General features: G+C 43.0%; 1 protein-coding gene across 2 annotated transcripts in view; it reads left to right on the top strand.

Annotated features, from left to right (window-relative positions):
* Positions 1-15,000, top strand: part of dock9b (dedicator of cytokinesis 9b) — a 50,073-nt gene that overhangs the window by 26,504 nt on the left and 8,569 nt on the right. For both annotated transcript variants that reach the window (XR_014530753.1, XM_083524903.1), the window contains exons 19-44: positions 1-56; positions 374-488; positions 602-720; positions 878-964; positions 1,480-1,575; positions 1,663-1,778; positions 1,904-1,973; positions 2,079-2,204; positions 3,169-3,240; positions 3,331-3,477; positions 3,601-3,684; positions 3,982-4,093; positions 4,378-4,556; positions 4,636-4,734; positions 5,491-5,590; positions 5,868-5,998; positions 6,544-6,658; positions 7,069-7,135; positions 7,226-7,273; positions 7,974-8,110; positions 8,620-8,726; positions 9,797-9,934; positions 10,045-10,227; positions 13,646-13,759; positions 14,066-14,281; positions 14,383-14,520. The exon at positions 1-56 is cut by the window's left edge and continues 37 nt beyond it. Coding sequence is in view for 1 of the 2 variants with exons in the window: in XM_083524903.1 (XP_083381029.1) it covers positions 1-56; positions 374-488; positions 602-720; positions 878-964; positions 1,480-1,575; positions 1,663-1,778; positions 1,904-1,973; positions 2,079-2,204; positions 3,169-3,240; positions 3,331-3,477; positions 3,601-3,684; positions 3,982-4,093; positions 4,378-4,556; positions 4,636-4,734; positions 5,491-5,590; positions 5,868-5,998; positions 6,544-6,658; positions 7,069-7,135; positions 7,226-7,273; positions 7,974-8,110; positions 8,620-8,726; positions 9,797-9,934; positions 10,045-10,227; positions 13,646-13,759; positions 14,066-14,281; positions 14,383-14,520 (2,972 nt within the window). In the remaining variant the exon portion in view is untranslated. The remainder of the gene's footprint in view (positions 57-373; positions 489-601; positions 721-877; positions 965-1,479; positions 1,576-1,662; positions 1,779-1,903; positions 1,974-2,078; positions 2,205-3,168; positions 3,241-3,330; positions 3,478-3,600; positions 3,685-3,981; positions 4,094-4,377; positions 4,557-4,635; positions 4,735-5,490; positions 5,591-5,867; positions 5,999-6,543; positions 6,659-7,068; positions 7,136-7,225; positions 7,274-7,973; positions 8,111-8,619; positions 8,727-9,796; positions 9,935-10,044; positions 10,228-13,645; positions 13,760-14,065; positions 14,282-14,382; positions 14,521-15,000) is intronic.

Here is a 15,000-nt window from a genome sequence, read left to right as displayed (position 1 = left end):
CACACGCCTATGCAGCAGTGTTGCATCACCAGCAGAACCCAGAGTTCTATGATGAGGTGAGGCATAAATGTTCTGATCTACAGATTTGGATGATTAAAGCTGCAGTATGTCATTTTGAAGCTTCATCCTAAACTCTTGAACTCTCATTAGAAACTAGATGTATAAAATAAGCTTATGTTTGGTGATGCTTATGCTCCATGAGCTTGCTTTCATGCACCAGAACTTCTTCCCCACTTTCCGCCCCAAAAGAAAGTTACATACTGCTGCTTTAATAACAGCAACACACTGATCTAATAATTCAGTATAACATTGTGTGGATTTTTCTAAAGAACGTCATAAGATGATATCTTTCCTTTTACATTCCGCATGTCAGATTAAGATCGAGCTTCCGACTCAGCTCCACGAGAAACATCACCTGCTCTTTACCTTCTACCACATCAGCTGTGACAGCAGCAGCACAAAGAAGCGGGACGTGGTGGAGATGCCGGGTACAACACCACCATCACCACCACCATCACCACCACCACCACAAAGTCCACCTGTGCTTGATTAAAGATGTTCTGTATGTGTGTGTGTGTGTGTGTGTGTGTGTGGGAGACAGTGGGTTCTGCGTGGTTGCCTCTGCTGAAGGACGGACGAGTGATCGTGAGTGAGCAGCAGATCTCCGTGGCGTCTAATGTTCCTCCCGGTTACCTGAGCAGCCACGAGGCTGTTAACAAGGTGATGATCTCTCCAACTGTGCTCCATCACACCACATGGAATTCTTTCCTGTTACAAATAGTTCTATTTTGTACAGAATCAGTGATTAGTCTCAGTGTGGATTATTGATTGAGATTATTTTAGACGATGCTGTAACCGTTTGCTGTTTGTGCACCAGCACTCTGGTCCGGAGGTGAAGTGGGTAGATGGAGGACGTCCTCTCTTCCGAGTGTCCACACACCTCGTCTCCACCATCTACGCCCAGGTGAGTGAAGAAGGACATCGTTGTCATTAAAATCATTATTATTTATTGTTTAAATTGTTCTGGAGTTAAACTGGAAACAATTCATTAACTGTGTAAAATAGTTAATCAGCAGCATTAACATGTGTTCAGTAGGGTTTAGAGCTCTACAGCAGATGATCTTCCAATCGAACCCATGTAACACAGATCTTCATGGAGCTGGATTTGTGCTCAGGGGCATTTGTGGACAGGTTTAGGTTTCTAGTTTAAGTGAAGATTGTAATAATACTGTATCCAAAGACGTTCTATACAATTGTGTACCTTCAGCTTTGTGGTAACTGTTTTGGGAAGAACCACACATGACTGGAAAACTGAAGTGTCAGTAATGCTAAAGTCGGGTTGCCAGATCTTTTCCCTTTCATCAGTTTTAAAACATTATTAAACCCCAATGGTTTGTAATCTTCAAAGGTTTGTCATCCATTTTGCAGTCTGAATTAATTATACACCCACTTCATCTTCATATCTGTCCCCATCCTTAGGATCAGCACCTTCACAACTTCTTCCATCACTGCCAGAAGATGGAGAATGGACCAATTCAAGCCACAGAAGGAGGCGATTTAGTCAAGTACCTCAAGGTGACAAATATGTTCTTCTCTAGATTTTATTTACTGTGAAGTCATTAAAAATATTTCCTGAGAACATTTCTCCTCACGCTTCGTCAGAGTCTCCACGCCATGGAGGGTCACGTGATGATTAAGTTCTTGCCAACCATCCTGAATCAGCTGGTGCGTGTCCTGACCACAACGAGTCAGGAGGATGTGGCGGTGAACACCACAAGGTTGGAGTAAAAGACATGAAGCATATTCAACCATCTCTGTCATCTTAAAGCTCCATCATGGAACATCGTCTTAAATACACTGTATATCAATGATTGATTAGGTAGGTGCATCTCTGTGTCTACAGGGTGATAGTCCACATCGTAGCCCAGTGTCATGAAGAAGGTCTCGAACACTACCTCAGATCTTATGTCAAGGTAAACGTGTGTGTAAAATATGTTTATTAGGATTTTTAAATCCCTCCAGATTAAATTGTATGTAATCCAATGTTGTGTTCATTGTGGGGTTTTTATCTCGTGCAGTATGTGTTTAAAACGGAAACCTGTTTAACCATAAACGGGAAGACGGTGCACGAGGAACTGGCCCGAGCCATGACAGCCATCTTGAAGCCCTCAACTGATTTCCTCACCAGCAACAAACTCCTCAAGGTGCCTCAGATCACCTTTAATACAACTTCTAACCTCCCTCATAATCCTACCCATAACCCTAGCCTTACACTTAACCCCACCTTAACCCTCCTCCCAACCCCACCCTCAACCCTACTCCTAAACCCCGCCCAACCCTACTCCTAACCCCCACCCTCAACCCTACTCCTAAATCCCCCCCCAACCCTACTTCTAACCCCCACCCTCAACCTTACTCCTAACCCCACCCCCAATCCTACTCCTAACCCCAACCCTACTCCTAACCCCCACCCTCAACCCTTCTCCTGACCCCACCCCCAACCCTACTCCTAACCCCAACCCTACTCTTAACCCCACCCCAACCCTACTCTTAACCCCACCCTCAACCCTACTCCTAAATCCCCCCCCAACCCTACTTCTAACCCCCACCCTCAACCTCACTCCTAACCCCACCCCCAATCCTACTCCTAACCCCAACCCTACTCCTAACCCCCACCCTCAACCCTTCTCCTGACCCCACCCCCAACCCTACTCCTAACCCCAACCCTACTCTTAACCCCACCCCAACCCTACTCTTAACCCCACCCTCAACCCTACTCCGAACCCCACCCTCAACCATACTCCTAAACCCACCCCAACCCTACTCCTAACCCCCACCCTGAACCCTTCTCCTAACCCCACCCCCAACATTGCTCATAACCCCAACCCTACTCCTAACCCCACCCCAACCCTACTCCTAACCCCACCCTCAACCCTACTCCTAATCCCACCCTCAACCCTACTCCTAAACCCACCCCAACCCTACTCCTAACCCCACCCCTACCCTACTCCTAACCCCACCCTCAACCCTACTCCTAACCCCACCACCAACCCTACTCCTAACCCCAACCCTACTCTTAACCCCACCCCAACCCTACACTTAACCTAACACTTAAACCCCCAGTCAGATATTGATGTATTTGTGTACATGTGTGTGTGTGTGTTTCAGTACTCCTGGTACTTCTTTGAGGCCTTAGTGAAGTCTATGGCTCAGCATTTATTAGAAACCGGCAAAGTCAAAGTGAGTGGAATTGTTACACAGCGTCTAATCGTTACTATTAATGCTGATGTTTAAAGATGTGGTGACTGATGATTTCAAGACTTTTTTTAGTTGTCGAGGAACCAGCGCTTCACCGCTTCCTTCCATCACGCTGTGGAAACTCTGGTGAACATGATAATGCCTCACATCACTCAGAAGTACAAAGACAATCTGGACGCCGCCCGCAACGCTAACCACAGCCTGGCCGTCTTCATCAAGGTGCCGGAGACTGGAAGTTTTATTATTTTATTCAGAGAATTTGACTATTCAGTATAAAATATATAAAGCTTCTAAAATCTATTTCTGCCATCAATTTTATTTTACATCTTTTTTTTTACACAGCGCTGTTTCACATTTATGGATCGCGGCTTTGTCTTCAAGCAGATCAACAACTACATCAACTGCTTTATGCCTGGAGATCCCAAGGTACAGAATTAACATCAAATACAGTCTCAATCAGGTGAGGAATAAAACACTGGGTTGTTGTGGTGTTAGAGGAAAATCACCAACAATGAGTTACTGTTACCATGACAATATTTTCCCCTCATATGAAGTAGCCTGAAAAAAGGACCTAGGACTGTCCCCAAAGTGCTGACACTGAAGACTCCTTCCATGAATCTTAAACACACTGTATTACTTAATACAGGTGTATCTACAAGCTTCCAGATGAAATGATGAACACTGTGAATTTTCGTTTCTGTAATACGATCTTGTCTCCTGCAGACGCTGTATGAGTTCAAGTTTGCGTTCCTAAGGGTGGTGTGTAACCACGAGCACTTTGTCCCTCTTAACCTGCCCATGCCTTTTGGAAAAGGAAGGATCATGCGCTTTCAAGGTATACATGCTTTGGGTTTGAATGTTTGACTCAAATATTACTGGCTCTCACTGAAAGATCACAGACTCTCTCTTTGCTGACAGTAATCAGGTTTAGGAGGTGATATTAGATTATGTTCACAGCCATTTGCTTTCTGTCTGCATTGGTACGTTGAAACGAGAAGACGCTCTGGGTGAAATTTAGATGAATGTACAGTAGCTGATTTATTTCCTTTACTTTCCTTAAAACACGTTTTCTGGTGAATTTAATGTAATCATATGTTCTACTTCCACTTCAACTTGCAGACCTGCAGCTCGACTACTCATTGACTGATGACTTCTGCAGGAATCACTTCCTGGTTGGTCTCCTGCTTCGGGAGGTCAGCGGAGCCATGCAGGAGTTACGAGAGATCCAGCAGGCCGCTATAAGTGTTCTTAAAAGCCTGATGATCAAACACACGTTTGACGATCGATACACCACCAAGGTACCTCACTGACCTGACTAAAATGATGCAGAGGAGAATATGGTACAGCTTGACTTTAGTGTGTGTGGGTGTGTTTCAGAGTCAGCAGGCTAGGCTAGCCACTCTCTACCTGCCCCTGTTTGGAATATTTCAGGAGAACGTTCGCAGGCTGAATGTCTGGGAGATGTGTACCGGTCACGTGAGTTTTATTTAATATTATGATAATCCAGAAAACAAGTTTCTGTTTTTGTTTACCTTCTGTTGGCTAAAGCGAGGAGTTCGAAAATTATCTTGCAGGACAATGGGATTGTTTAGATTATCACTGAGAGCAAACAGGATGGGTCAGATTATCTTTGGGAGCGAATGGGGTTGATTAGTTTATCATTAGGAATGAACAGGAATAGTCAGATTATCATTGGGAATGAACAGGAATGGTCAGATTATGAACAGGAATGGTCAGAAATGGACAGATTATTACTGGGAATTAACTGTAATGGTCAGATTATTATTTAGAATTAACAGAAATGGACAGATTATCACTGGGAATGAACAGGAATAGTCAGATTATCATTGGGAATGAACAGGAATGGTCAGATTATGAACAGGAATGGTCAGGAATGGACAGATTATTACTAGGAATTAACTGTAATGGTCAGATTATTATTTGGAATGAACAGGAATGGACAGATTATCATTGGGAATGAACAGGAATGGTCAGATTATCTTTTAGAGCAAGCAGGATCGATGAGTTCTTTAAAAGATCTCTGAAATTGTGGGGCACATTATCGTTAGACAGGAATTGGGTTACAACATTCACACATACACACACACACACACACACACACACACACACACACACACACACACACACACACACACACACACACACAGACACAGACAAACTCCAGTACTCACTTTCCAAGCGCTTTTCTTTTAAATGCATTCTTCATTACAGAACATAAAGGAAGAGCCTCTGTCCCTCATCCCCACTGCGTCCTCATACAAACTCGACAGCAGTCTCCATAAGGATGTTTTTGGGGTCATTTCAGGTACCGGTAAGTGTGTGTGTGTGTGTGTGTGTGTGTGTGTGTGTGTGTGTGTTATTAACACTTACATACATATAGACTCTTTATATCATTAAGAGTTTTTTTTTACAAAATCATAATCAGATAAGAGGATCTGGTTAGTTATTTAATAATTGGTGAGGCTGGTAAGAAGGTTACGGTTAGATAACAGGAGATAAACCAGCCATGGCACCATAACCCTCACTGCATCTCATCTGTAACTCGTCTGTGGATGACGTCGTTCCATCGAGATGTTGTGTCTCCACAGCCTCGCCCCACACCTCCACTCCGAACGTCAACGCCGTGCGTCATGCCGATTCCCGCGGCTCTCTGCTCAGCACCGACTCCGGAAACAGCCTCACTGAGAAGAACGGCGAGAAGAGCATCTCTGTAGATAAGGTAGAACATGTCAGAACTTTGTTCTTCCCCTATTTACAGCTGATTTACATTCCAGCCAAGATGTACTTTTTTTATTTCATTAATCACACCTAAACCTGCCCCCCATGTAAACTCTGACCAATCAGCAGAGGGAGAGGTGCACTCGTAGACACACCCTAATGGTGCTTCCCCTCCCCTTGGAACCAGAAGACTCCGCCCATTGTAGTAGGGCAGCTAAGAGGTTCACGATGGACTTTTCTCTTCTGTCGACCTCCGGTGTCTCTGAGAGCGAGACAGAGATCACCACCGTACAAGTAGATCTTAATGAGTGTCCTCTTCCTGGGGAGTGAAGGCCTGTGTGTGTGTGTGTGTGTGTGTGTGTGTGTGTGTGGTGTGTGTGTGTGTGTGTGTGTGTGTGTGTGTGTGTGTGTGTTATGAGCAAGTGTTTGTTCTTTTTTGCAGTGGTTTTTATTTCCAATGAGATTTTAAGTGGTAACAAATAGTTTTTAATTGTGTGTGTGTGTGTGTGTGTGTGTGTGTGTGTGTGTGTGTGTGTGTGTTAATAGACCCAGTCTGCAGCTGCTATGGTGAGCTCTGTTCTGCGCTCTGACAAACTGGACCGAGAGGAAATCAAGAATCTGCTTATGTGTTTTCTGCATGTACTGAAGAGCATGTCTGAGGGTCCGAAAACACACACACACACACACACACACACACACACACACATAGAGTACTGTACATTCTAATAGAGTATGGCATTGTTTCCAGAGCAACATAAAACTAATAGAATAGGTTTTAATACTGTGCATTACTATTTCTTTAGTAGCATCGTACTTATAGAGTACATTCTAATAGAATACGTTATCGTTTCCATAGTAACATAGTACTAATAGAGTATGATCTGATAGAGCATGTTATTGTTTTCATAGTAACACAAGCTTGTTCACAAGGACATGTAACATATAACTCATGATCGGATAAGGAAGCGTGTTCAAAGACGTTTATTTAAGGTTTATGGAAGGAGTCTCCAGTGTCAGCAGACTCGTTTTAAATTGCCGCATTTGAAGTTCTTCCTCATTTTCATTTTCCAGATGCGTTATTCACCTACTGGAACAAAGCATCTTCCTCTGAGCTCATGGACTTCTTCACGCTGATAGAGTAAGAACTTTAACGTTTAGAATCCGTACCTTTCGTTCTGATTTGAGTCGCGAAAACTTTACCGTTGTTTTTGTCTTTTCTGTCACTCAGAGTGTGTCTCCGTCAGTTCCGATACATGGGGAAGAGGTTCATTACCAGGTACGATCGGAATAGTGTAGAAAATAGATCACACACAGGACAAACCTGATGAACATTTGCATTGCTGAAAGAACACTGCCCTGAATGACCCTGTCCCAATTTGTGTGTGTGTGTGTGTGTGTGTGTGTGTGTGTGTGTGTGTGTGTGTGTGTGTGTGTGTTTTAACTGAAATGCCTGCGAGTGTACAGTTAGTCAATGCTGCCTATAACCTCCTGGTGTCCCTGCATGGGGTAAGAGCTGAGTGCTGCTGAATGGCTAAATACAAACCAAACCGCACGCCATGTAACCCATCATTTACTAACAACCACTTTATTTACATCCTCACAAACGCTGCAGTGTGTGTGTGTGGGTGTGTGTGTTTTGTCTCGTATGTGTTTGGTTTCTTATCATTTCACTGTTTAACCTTGATGTCCTCCATCCAGCTCCAACCAAGCTCAATGAAAGACTGAATACGCACGTGAAAGCACTCCAGGGTTACAAATTATACCTAGGAATTTACGTGGCCATCTGTTTCCTAAATCTTGTGCATGCCTCAGTGTGCAGTGTGACTCGTCCAACCATACTGTACTTCTCCACTCATTTCTCCTCAGACGTGTGAAACCACAGCGACTGTGTGTTTGCTGTTGTGACTGATTGATGTGGAACATCATGAACTTTTTTCATCACTGGACTTTTCACTTTTTTTATTATTATTTTCTAGGAACCAGGAAGGAGTGAGCTTTATGACTCCAGACAGAAGGTCACTGACTCTTCCTGTGTCTCGTAACAGAGCGGGGATCCTTCACACACGCTTACACCAGCTGGGCAATGTGGAGAGCGCACACACCTTCAACCACAGTAAGATGCCTTCTTTAAAACATACATGTACACTACAGTATATGGACAAAAAGTTTGTGGACACCTGAGAATAAGATTGGAATGTGCTTCTTTTTGAACATCCCATTCCACATTTGCTGTTATAAGAAGCTCCACATCTCATCTGGAAAGATGTTCCAGTAGATTTTGTGGCGATTCATTCAGCCACAAGGGTGTAGTAAACCAGGTGAGGTGAGGTGAGGAGGCCTGGGGGGTGCAGTCAGCGTTCACATTCATTCATGTTCAATTGGGTTGAGTGCCAGAGCCCCATAGAAGAAGATTTTACACCAAATTCAACCAATGTAAAGTAGATCTTCATGTCGCTGGCTTCAAGTGAAGGAAATTGCTACCACATCGAAAGGCGTCCAAAAAAATTGTGTGCCTCCAACTTGTGCCTCCAGCTCATATGGTGTCTTAATACTTTTGCTACACAAAATTCTCTACACAATACAGCGGAGTGTAAACCAGGTTTTCTGTCATTTCTTTTCCAGCATATGGACATGTGGATTCTGACACGTGTCTGCTGGAGGCCAACATTTCCACTGAAGTTTGTCTGACCGTCCTGGACACTCTCAGCATCTTCATCATGAGCTTTAAGGTACAACAGCCTTAATTCTACACCACACTGATCTACAGCAGACCAAAAGCAGGCGTGTGCACTATATTGCCAAAAGTTTGCAGACACCTCGTCATAAATATGGTATCTTCTTTTTTTGAGCATCCACATTTAGTCCCAATTTGCTCTTAGAATTCCATCCACTCTTCTAGGAAGATGTTTTGGCGTTCGCTTGTGGACATTTGTGTTCATCAGTAAAGTCAGGTACTGATGTAGGTGAGAAGGTGAGGAGGTCTGGGGTGCAGTCAGCATTTACATTCATCCCAAAAGGTGTTCAATAGGGTTGAGATCAGAGCTCTACAGCAGGCCACTCTAGGTCTTCATCTTCAAGCCATGTACACCAGATCTTCATGGAGCTCACTTTGTGCACAGGAGCATTCCCATGTTGGAAATACAAATACAATTGTGTACCTTCAGCTTTGTGTTGACAGTTCGGAGAAGGTCAGGTGTCCCAATACTTTTGGCAATAAAGCATTGCTGATATTGAGGTCCAGACTCCTGCTCTCGTAAGATAACTATGGAAAAATCCATAATTCTAACTGAAGCACACAGCACTTGGTGAGAAATTCCCAGCTGGAGATGAACGGAAAAACAATCGTTTCAGAAGAAAGAATCGTTCCTTAAAATATCAGAGCATCTGGTCTCAGATTTCGAAAATGAACATGGAATCGTTCAGAAATTTGGAGATAAAAGAGAAGACAAAACAAGAGTTCGGAGGTAAAAACGCAAAAGTCTAACTGGAGCAACACCGTGACGCCACTCTCCCGTTGCCAGGCGACACTTCCACGTTGGTTTACAAAAAGGTTTTAATTGCTAATATCCAAATACAATAGAAATCACACTACTGCCACCTAGTGGTGCAACCAGGTAACTACTTTATATCTGCAAAAAAACAACCCAAATTGTGTTATATTCATTTAAACGTCAAATATGTTTTGCAGCTCGAGGCAATTGTTTTTATGGTGGGAGAAAAAGTCAAAAAGTGTGCGGACCCCTGATCTAAAAGATTTGGTTTTGCTGACGTTTGTCACTGTTTCCCTCTGTTTCTGTAGACGCAGCTGTGTGCTGATTTGGGACACAACCCTCTAATGAAGAAGGTGTTCCAGGTTCACCTGTGCTTTCTGCAGATCCCTCAGTCCGAGCTGGCTCTGAAGCACGTCTTCACCTCGCTGCGTGCCTTCATACACAAGGTGCCAATCATATAGGTGCTAATCATAAAGTTATGGATCTCGACCCTGGATCTCGTTTCCTGTTTTACCCTCACTCGTTCCCCGTTTCTCTCTCCATTTCTCCCACACAGTTCCCGAGTACGTTCTTCGACGGCAGGGCTGACCTTTGCTCATGGCTCTGCTACGAGATCCTGAAGTGCTGTAATTCCAAACTGAGCTCAATCCGGAGCGATGCGGCTCACCTGCTCTACTTTCTCATGAAGAGCAACTTCGATTACACGGGCAGGAAGTCCTTCGTCCGAACTCACCTACAGGCAAGAGATGGGAATGCAGGGGCACATGGACCTCAAGAAGACTTTCTTAAAATTAAAAAATAATGAAATGAATTGGAATAAAAGTAGAATAAGCCACGGCCACAGGAGAAACGTTCATGAAGAGTTTTTATACAACTGGAATTATAATCTCAGAGAAAATACACATAATATTCTAATATATATGCACTCCTCGCCACACGGGGCGCCACAACGATTTATTTATGTATGTATTTATCCTCATTTGCAATTCTTTAATAACCTCCACTCTTCTGGGAAGATGTTCCACTAGATTTAGTGGAGATTCATTCAGCCACAAGGGTGTTAGTGACGTCAGGTAGTGATGTAGGTGAGAAAGTGAGGAGGTCTGGGGTGCAGTCAGCGCTCACAATGATCCCAAAGGTCATCTAGAGATCTAAAGCACGAGATCTTCCACCATATCTGCAGTATTAACCTGTGATGGGATTCCTAAAGCTGTCATAACATTTCACGTCATCTAACGTGGTTCTTGTACCTAAATCACTTCTCATAGACTTTGAATAACTGAGAGAATGTACAGGAAGGAGAAGTTTTGACCCTCTACCATCATGATCTAAGAGAAAACAGTGGTCTCTTAACTATAGAAAAACCAAGAGTCCAATAAGTAAAGCCTTGTTTGTCACCCCTCTGGTAGTGTAGTGGTTAGTAATGCAGCTTCTGCTATCTGACTCACCCGGTTCAATTCCTACCCCTCAGCTTTCCTTTAAATTGTTTAAAAAGTTTGATAATAGAGCCAAAAAAGATCCTAAAAATCAGGTTCTTGCAGGAGATCCTGTGGCTCAATTGGAAGAGCTTTGCCTCTGGGTTGAGAGGTTGCTGGTTCAAACCCCGGCCAGGACTCAAAGTTAAGAGTGTGGAAGGTTCCGGTGACCGTAGTGAGGAAGGTGTCAGAAATGGCTGCGTGGAAGGTTGGTTGTGGACGGTTTCAGAGGGCGTATCCTGAACCAGGGGGGCAATATTCAGTCTGCCCCCCTGGCGTCTGAGAAGCTGAAAACAGGGGGTTATGAAGCAAAAACATCCAAAAAAGTATGAACATAGTCTCCTGGCCCAAAAAAATTTATTTACTCCCCCTAAATGCAAAACTAAGGTTTTTTTTTTTTTTTTTTTTTTTTCTGAGCCTGTAACCCAGCAGGTCTTCACAGCCTTTGTTCACAGTCACCCACTCCATTGCTCACCACACACTAATTTCCACACAACTTACCCAGTGTGGGGACAAGCCAGATTTGAACCAGCAACCTCTGAGCTCAGAGGCAAGGCTTTTACCACAAAGCCATCAAGTCCCACAACTCACCTTCTTTTTTTGGGGGGGTTTATCCTTCGTTTCATGATTCAAAGCAAGAAATTCAGACCAAAAAGAAACACAGAAAGCAGGATTCGAACCCTGAACCCCACCAACAGCAAAATACCAGTCTTAACCCACTGAACCATCAGAAAGGACAGGCTGCTCCAATAGTTTAGAGCAGGTCTATCTTTTCTTTCAAACCATCAACACAAGAATATAATGCTAAAGACAGACTTAGGAAGCAAACCCATATCGTGACTAGCAGGGACAATGCAGGATTCGAACCCTGAGTCACACCATTAGCACCAGCATTAACCCACTGAACCATCAGGAAGGACAAGCTGGGAAGCTTGTTTAGAGCAGATCTATCTTTCTTTTTAACCCATCAAAACAAGAATATGAAGATGTAGAAAACATCTTCATGACCACCATGACCACCAACATTAGCAAAGTACGAGCCTTAACCCACTAAGCTATCAGGAAAAAACAGGATGGGAAGCTTGATTAGAGCAGGTCTATCCTTCTTTTCAAACCATCAACACAAGAATTTAACGCTAAAGTAAGATGTAGGAAGCGAATACAGATGTAAGTAGCACAAGTTGAACCCACATTGTAAGTAGCAGGAAAATAGCAGGATTCGAAGCATGATCCCACCACCAGCGAGACACCAACCTTAACCCATTGAACCATCGGTGAGGACAGCTAGGAGGCTTGTTTAGAGCAGGTCTATCTTTCTTTTCAACCCATTAAAAACAAAAATATATCACTAAAGAAAGATGTAGGAAGTGAATCCGTGACTGGAACGCAGAAAGCAGGATTCGAACCCTGAGCCTCACCAAAAGCACAACACCTGATTTAACCCGCTGAACCATCAGGAAGTTTGTTTAGAGCAGGTCTATCTACCTTTAAACCATCAACACAAGAATATAAAGCTAAAGAAAGATTTAGGAAGCAGGAACATAACCGACATCATAACTAGCAGGATTCAAACCCTGATCCTTACCATCAGCGAGGCACCAGCCTTAACCCACTGAACCATGGAAGAGATCAGACTGGGATGCATGTTTAGATGAGGCACAAGCCTTAAACCACTGAGCGACCACTGCTGAAAAGCATGTGTGCTTTTTGAAAGGTTCATACTTTGTTTCATGCCAGCGCAGTAAGAAAGAAGGCATGTAGGACCGGCTTTGAAACCTTATCACCAGCGTGGACTATATTAAGGACCATGTTCAGGCACAAGCCTAAACCCACTGAGCTACTACAGCTGGGGTTATCTTTCATTAAAGACCAGGAAATTAATCCAACACAGAAAGGACAGAATTGAAATGTTTTCAGAGGGGACAAGGTCCAGAAGTTTTATTTACCAACACAGCAACCACCAGCTCGACCAGAATAAATCTCTCAAACTCATCCTAGTGGGGACCCTGATATTAACCCACTAGGCTATCACATCCATCCATCCATCCATCCATCCATCCATCCATCCATCCATCCATCTATCTATCTATCTATCTATCTATCTATCTATCTATCTATCTATCTATCTATCTATCTATCTATCTATCTATCTATCTATCTATCTATCTATCTATCTATCTATCTATCTAATATGATGTGAGGTCCAGTTAACAGCTAAAACAGGTAGAAGTAATAACTACTTTTTACTTAAGTACATGTCTGAGCCAAAACTTCTTTACTTTCACTTGAGTAAAAAAGTATAATCAGAACTTCAACTTTTACCCGAGTATTTTAAAACATGAGGATCTGTACTTCTACTTAAGTAAAGGATGAGTGTGCTTTTGCCACCTCTGCAGACGCTCATAATAATTCAACCTACCAAAACTTATCACTAGACACATAACTTTAGATCACAGTGCAGTGTTTTCTGACATGTAAAATGTTATTACATGTTATAACAGATGACGTGAAATAAAAAAAATAAAGTATTTTAAAGTTCTTCTGATGCGAACGTTACGGCAGCTTGAATACCAGTCATGGACGTAAAAGGGTCATAACGAGTCGCAGAAATCCTCCACGACAAGTTCAGGACAGGTTATAACACTCTTATAATGCATACCCCCATTCTCTGTTTCCTTTCAGGTGGTTATAGCAGTCAGTCAGTTGATAGCGGACGTGATTGGGATCGGAGGAACGCGATTCCAGCAGTCGCTGTCTGTTATTAACAACTGTGCCAATAGTGACAAGAATATGAAGGTGAATAAAGAGGCTACAAGGCATCATAGCTTCATATTTTTCTGAAAAGGTTTCCCCTTTTTAATTTTGTATTTTTTATTTGAAATAATAAATTATATAATAAAAAAATTATAATACATGTTTATTTGTGTATTTTTATGATGTCTTACCTTAAAATTAAATGCCAGAGATCGCAAGTTATGTCGTCTTATAACATCCAGAATTAACACTGTTATTTGTAATAATAAAGTCACATCTGCATCTCTCTCTCTCTCTCTCTCTCTCTCTCTCTCTCTCTCTCTCTCTCTCTCTCTCTCTCTCTCTCAGCACACTGCGTTCCCCTCTGATGTAAAGGACCTGACTAAGCGAATCCGGACGGTTTTGATGGCCACGGAGCAGATGAAAGAGCACGAGAAGGATCCAGAGATGTTGGTGGACCTGCAGTACAGTCTGGCCAAGTCGTACACCAGCACGCCGGAGCTGCGCAAGACCTGGCTGGACAGCATGGCCAAAATCCACGTCAAGAACGGGGATCTGTCCGAGGTCCACTTTGTTAAACTCTATTCAATTCACAATAATCTGTTATTGAAATACTCCTGGTTGCCTTCCTGTGTCCCAATGAGGAACGCTTTGTTCTTTCACAGGCGGCCATGTGTTACGTCCACGTAGCAGCTCTGGTGGCTGAATACCTGAAGAGAAAAGGTGAACCTCAGCAGACCTTCCTGAACTCTCAGAAATCAATTTTTAGATCTGGATCTGCAATTGCATGTTATTTAAAGGATGTAAGGGGGTCAGCATTGAAACAGAACCCCCTGTAGTACAGAGGTTTAAGGGCTTTGCTCGAGGGCCCCAAAAGAGTGGCTATACCAGGGGCTTAAACCTCTGACCTTCTGATCAGCAAACCAGAGCCTTAACCATTGAGCTCCTACTATTAATATAATTATAACTGATATTCCTTCGACAATACAGCTGAGGGCTTGTTTTTATGAGTTCATTAATTTTATGATGTTCTTCACTTCAAAAACGAGGTTTGGATTCACATCAGAAGTTCATGACGCACTGATTTCTTTCTGCTCACGACTCGTTACTCAGTATATGATTTTACAGGACATTTTGTAAAGCCATAACACAATATTCTGTTATTTATTTATTTTTATTATTCATTATTTATTACGAAACCCACACACACACACACACACACACACACACACACACACACACACATTTCTTTCTTTTTTTTATGATTATATTAGTAACTAATC

This window comes from Silurus aristotelis, assembly GCF_946808225.1.
Source record: "Silurus aristotelis genome assembly, chromosome: 2".
Lineage (NCBI taxonomy): Eukaryota > Metazoa > Chordata > Actinopteri > Siluriformes > Siluridae > Silurus > Silurus aristotelis.
This window is presented reverse-complemented; position numbering and strand designations above follow the sequence as displayed.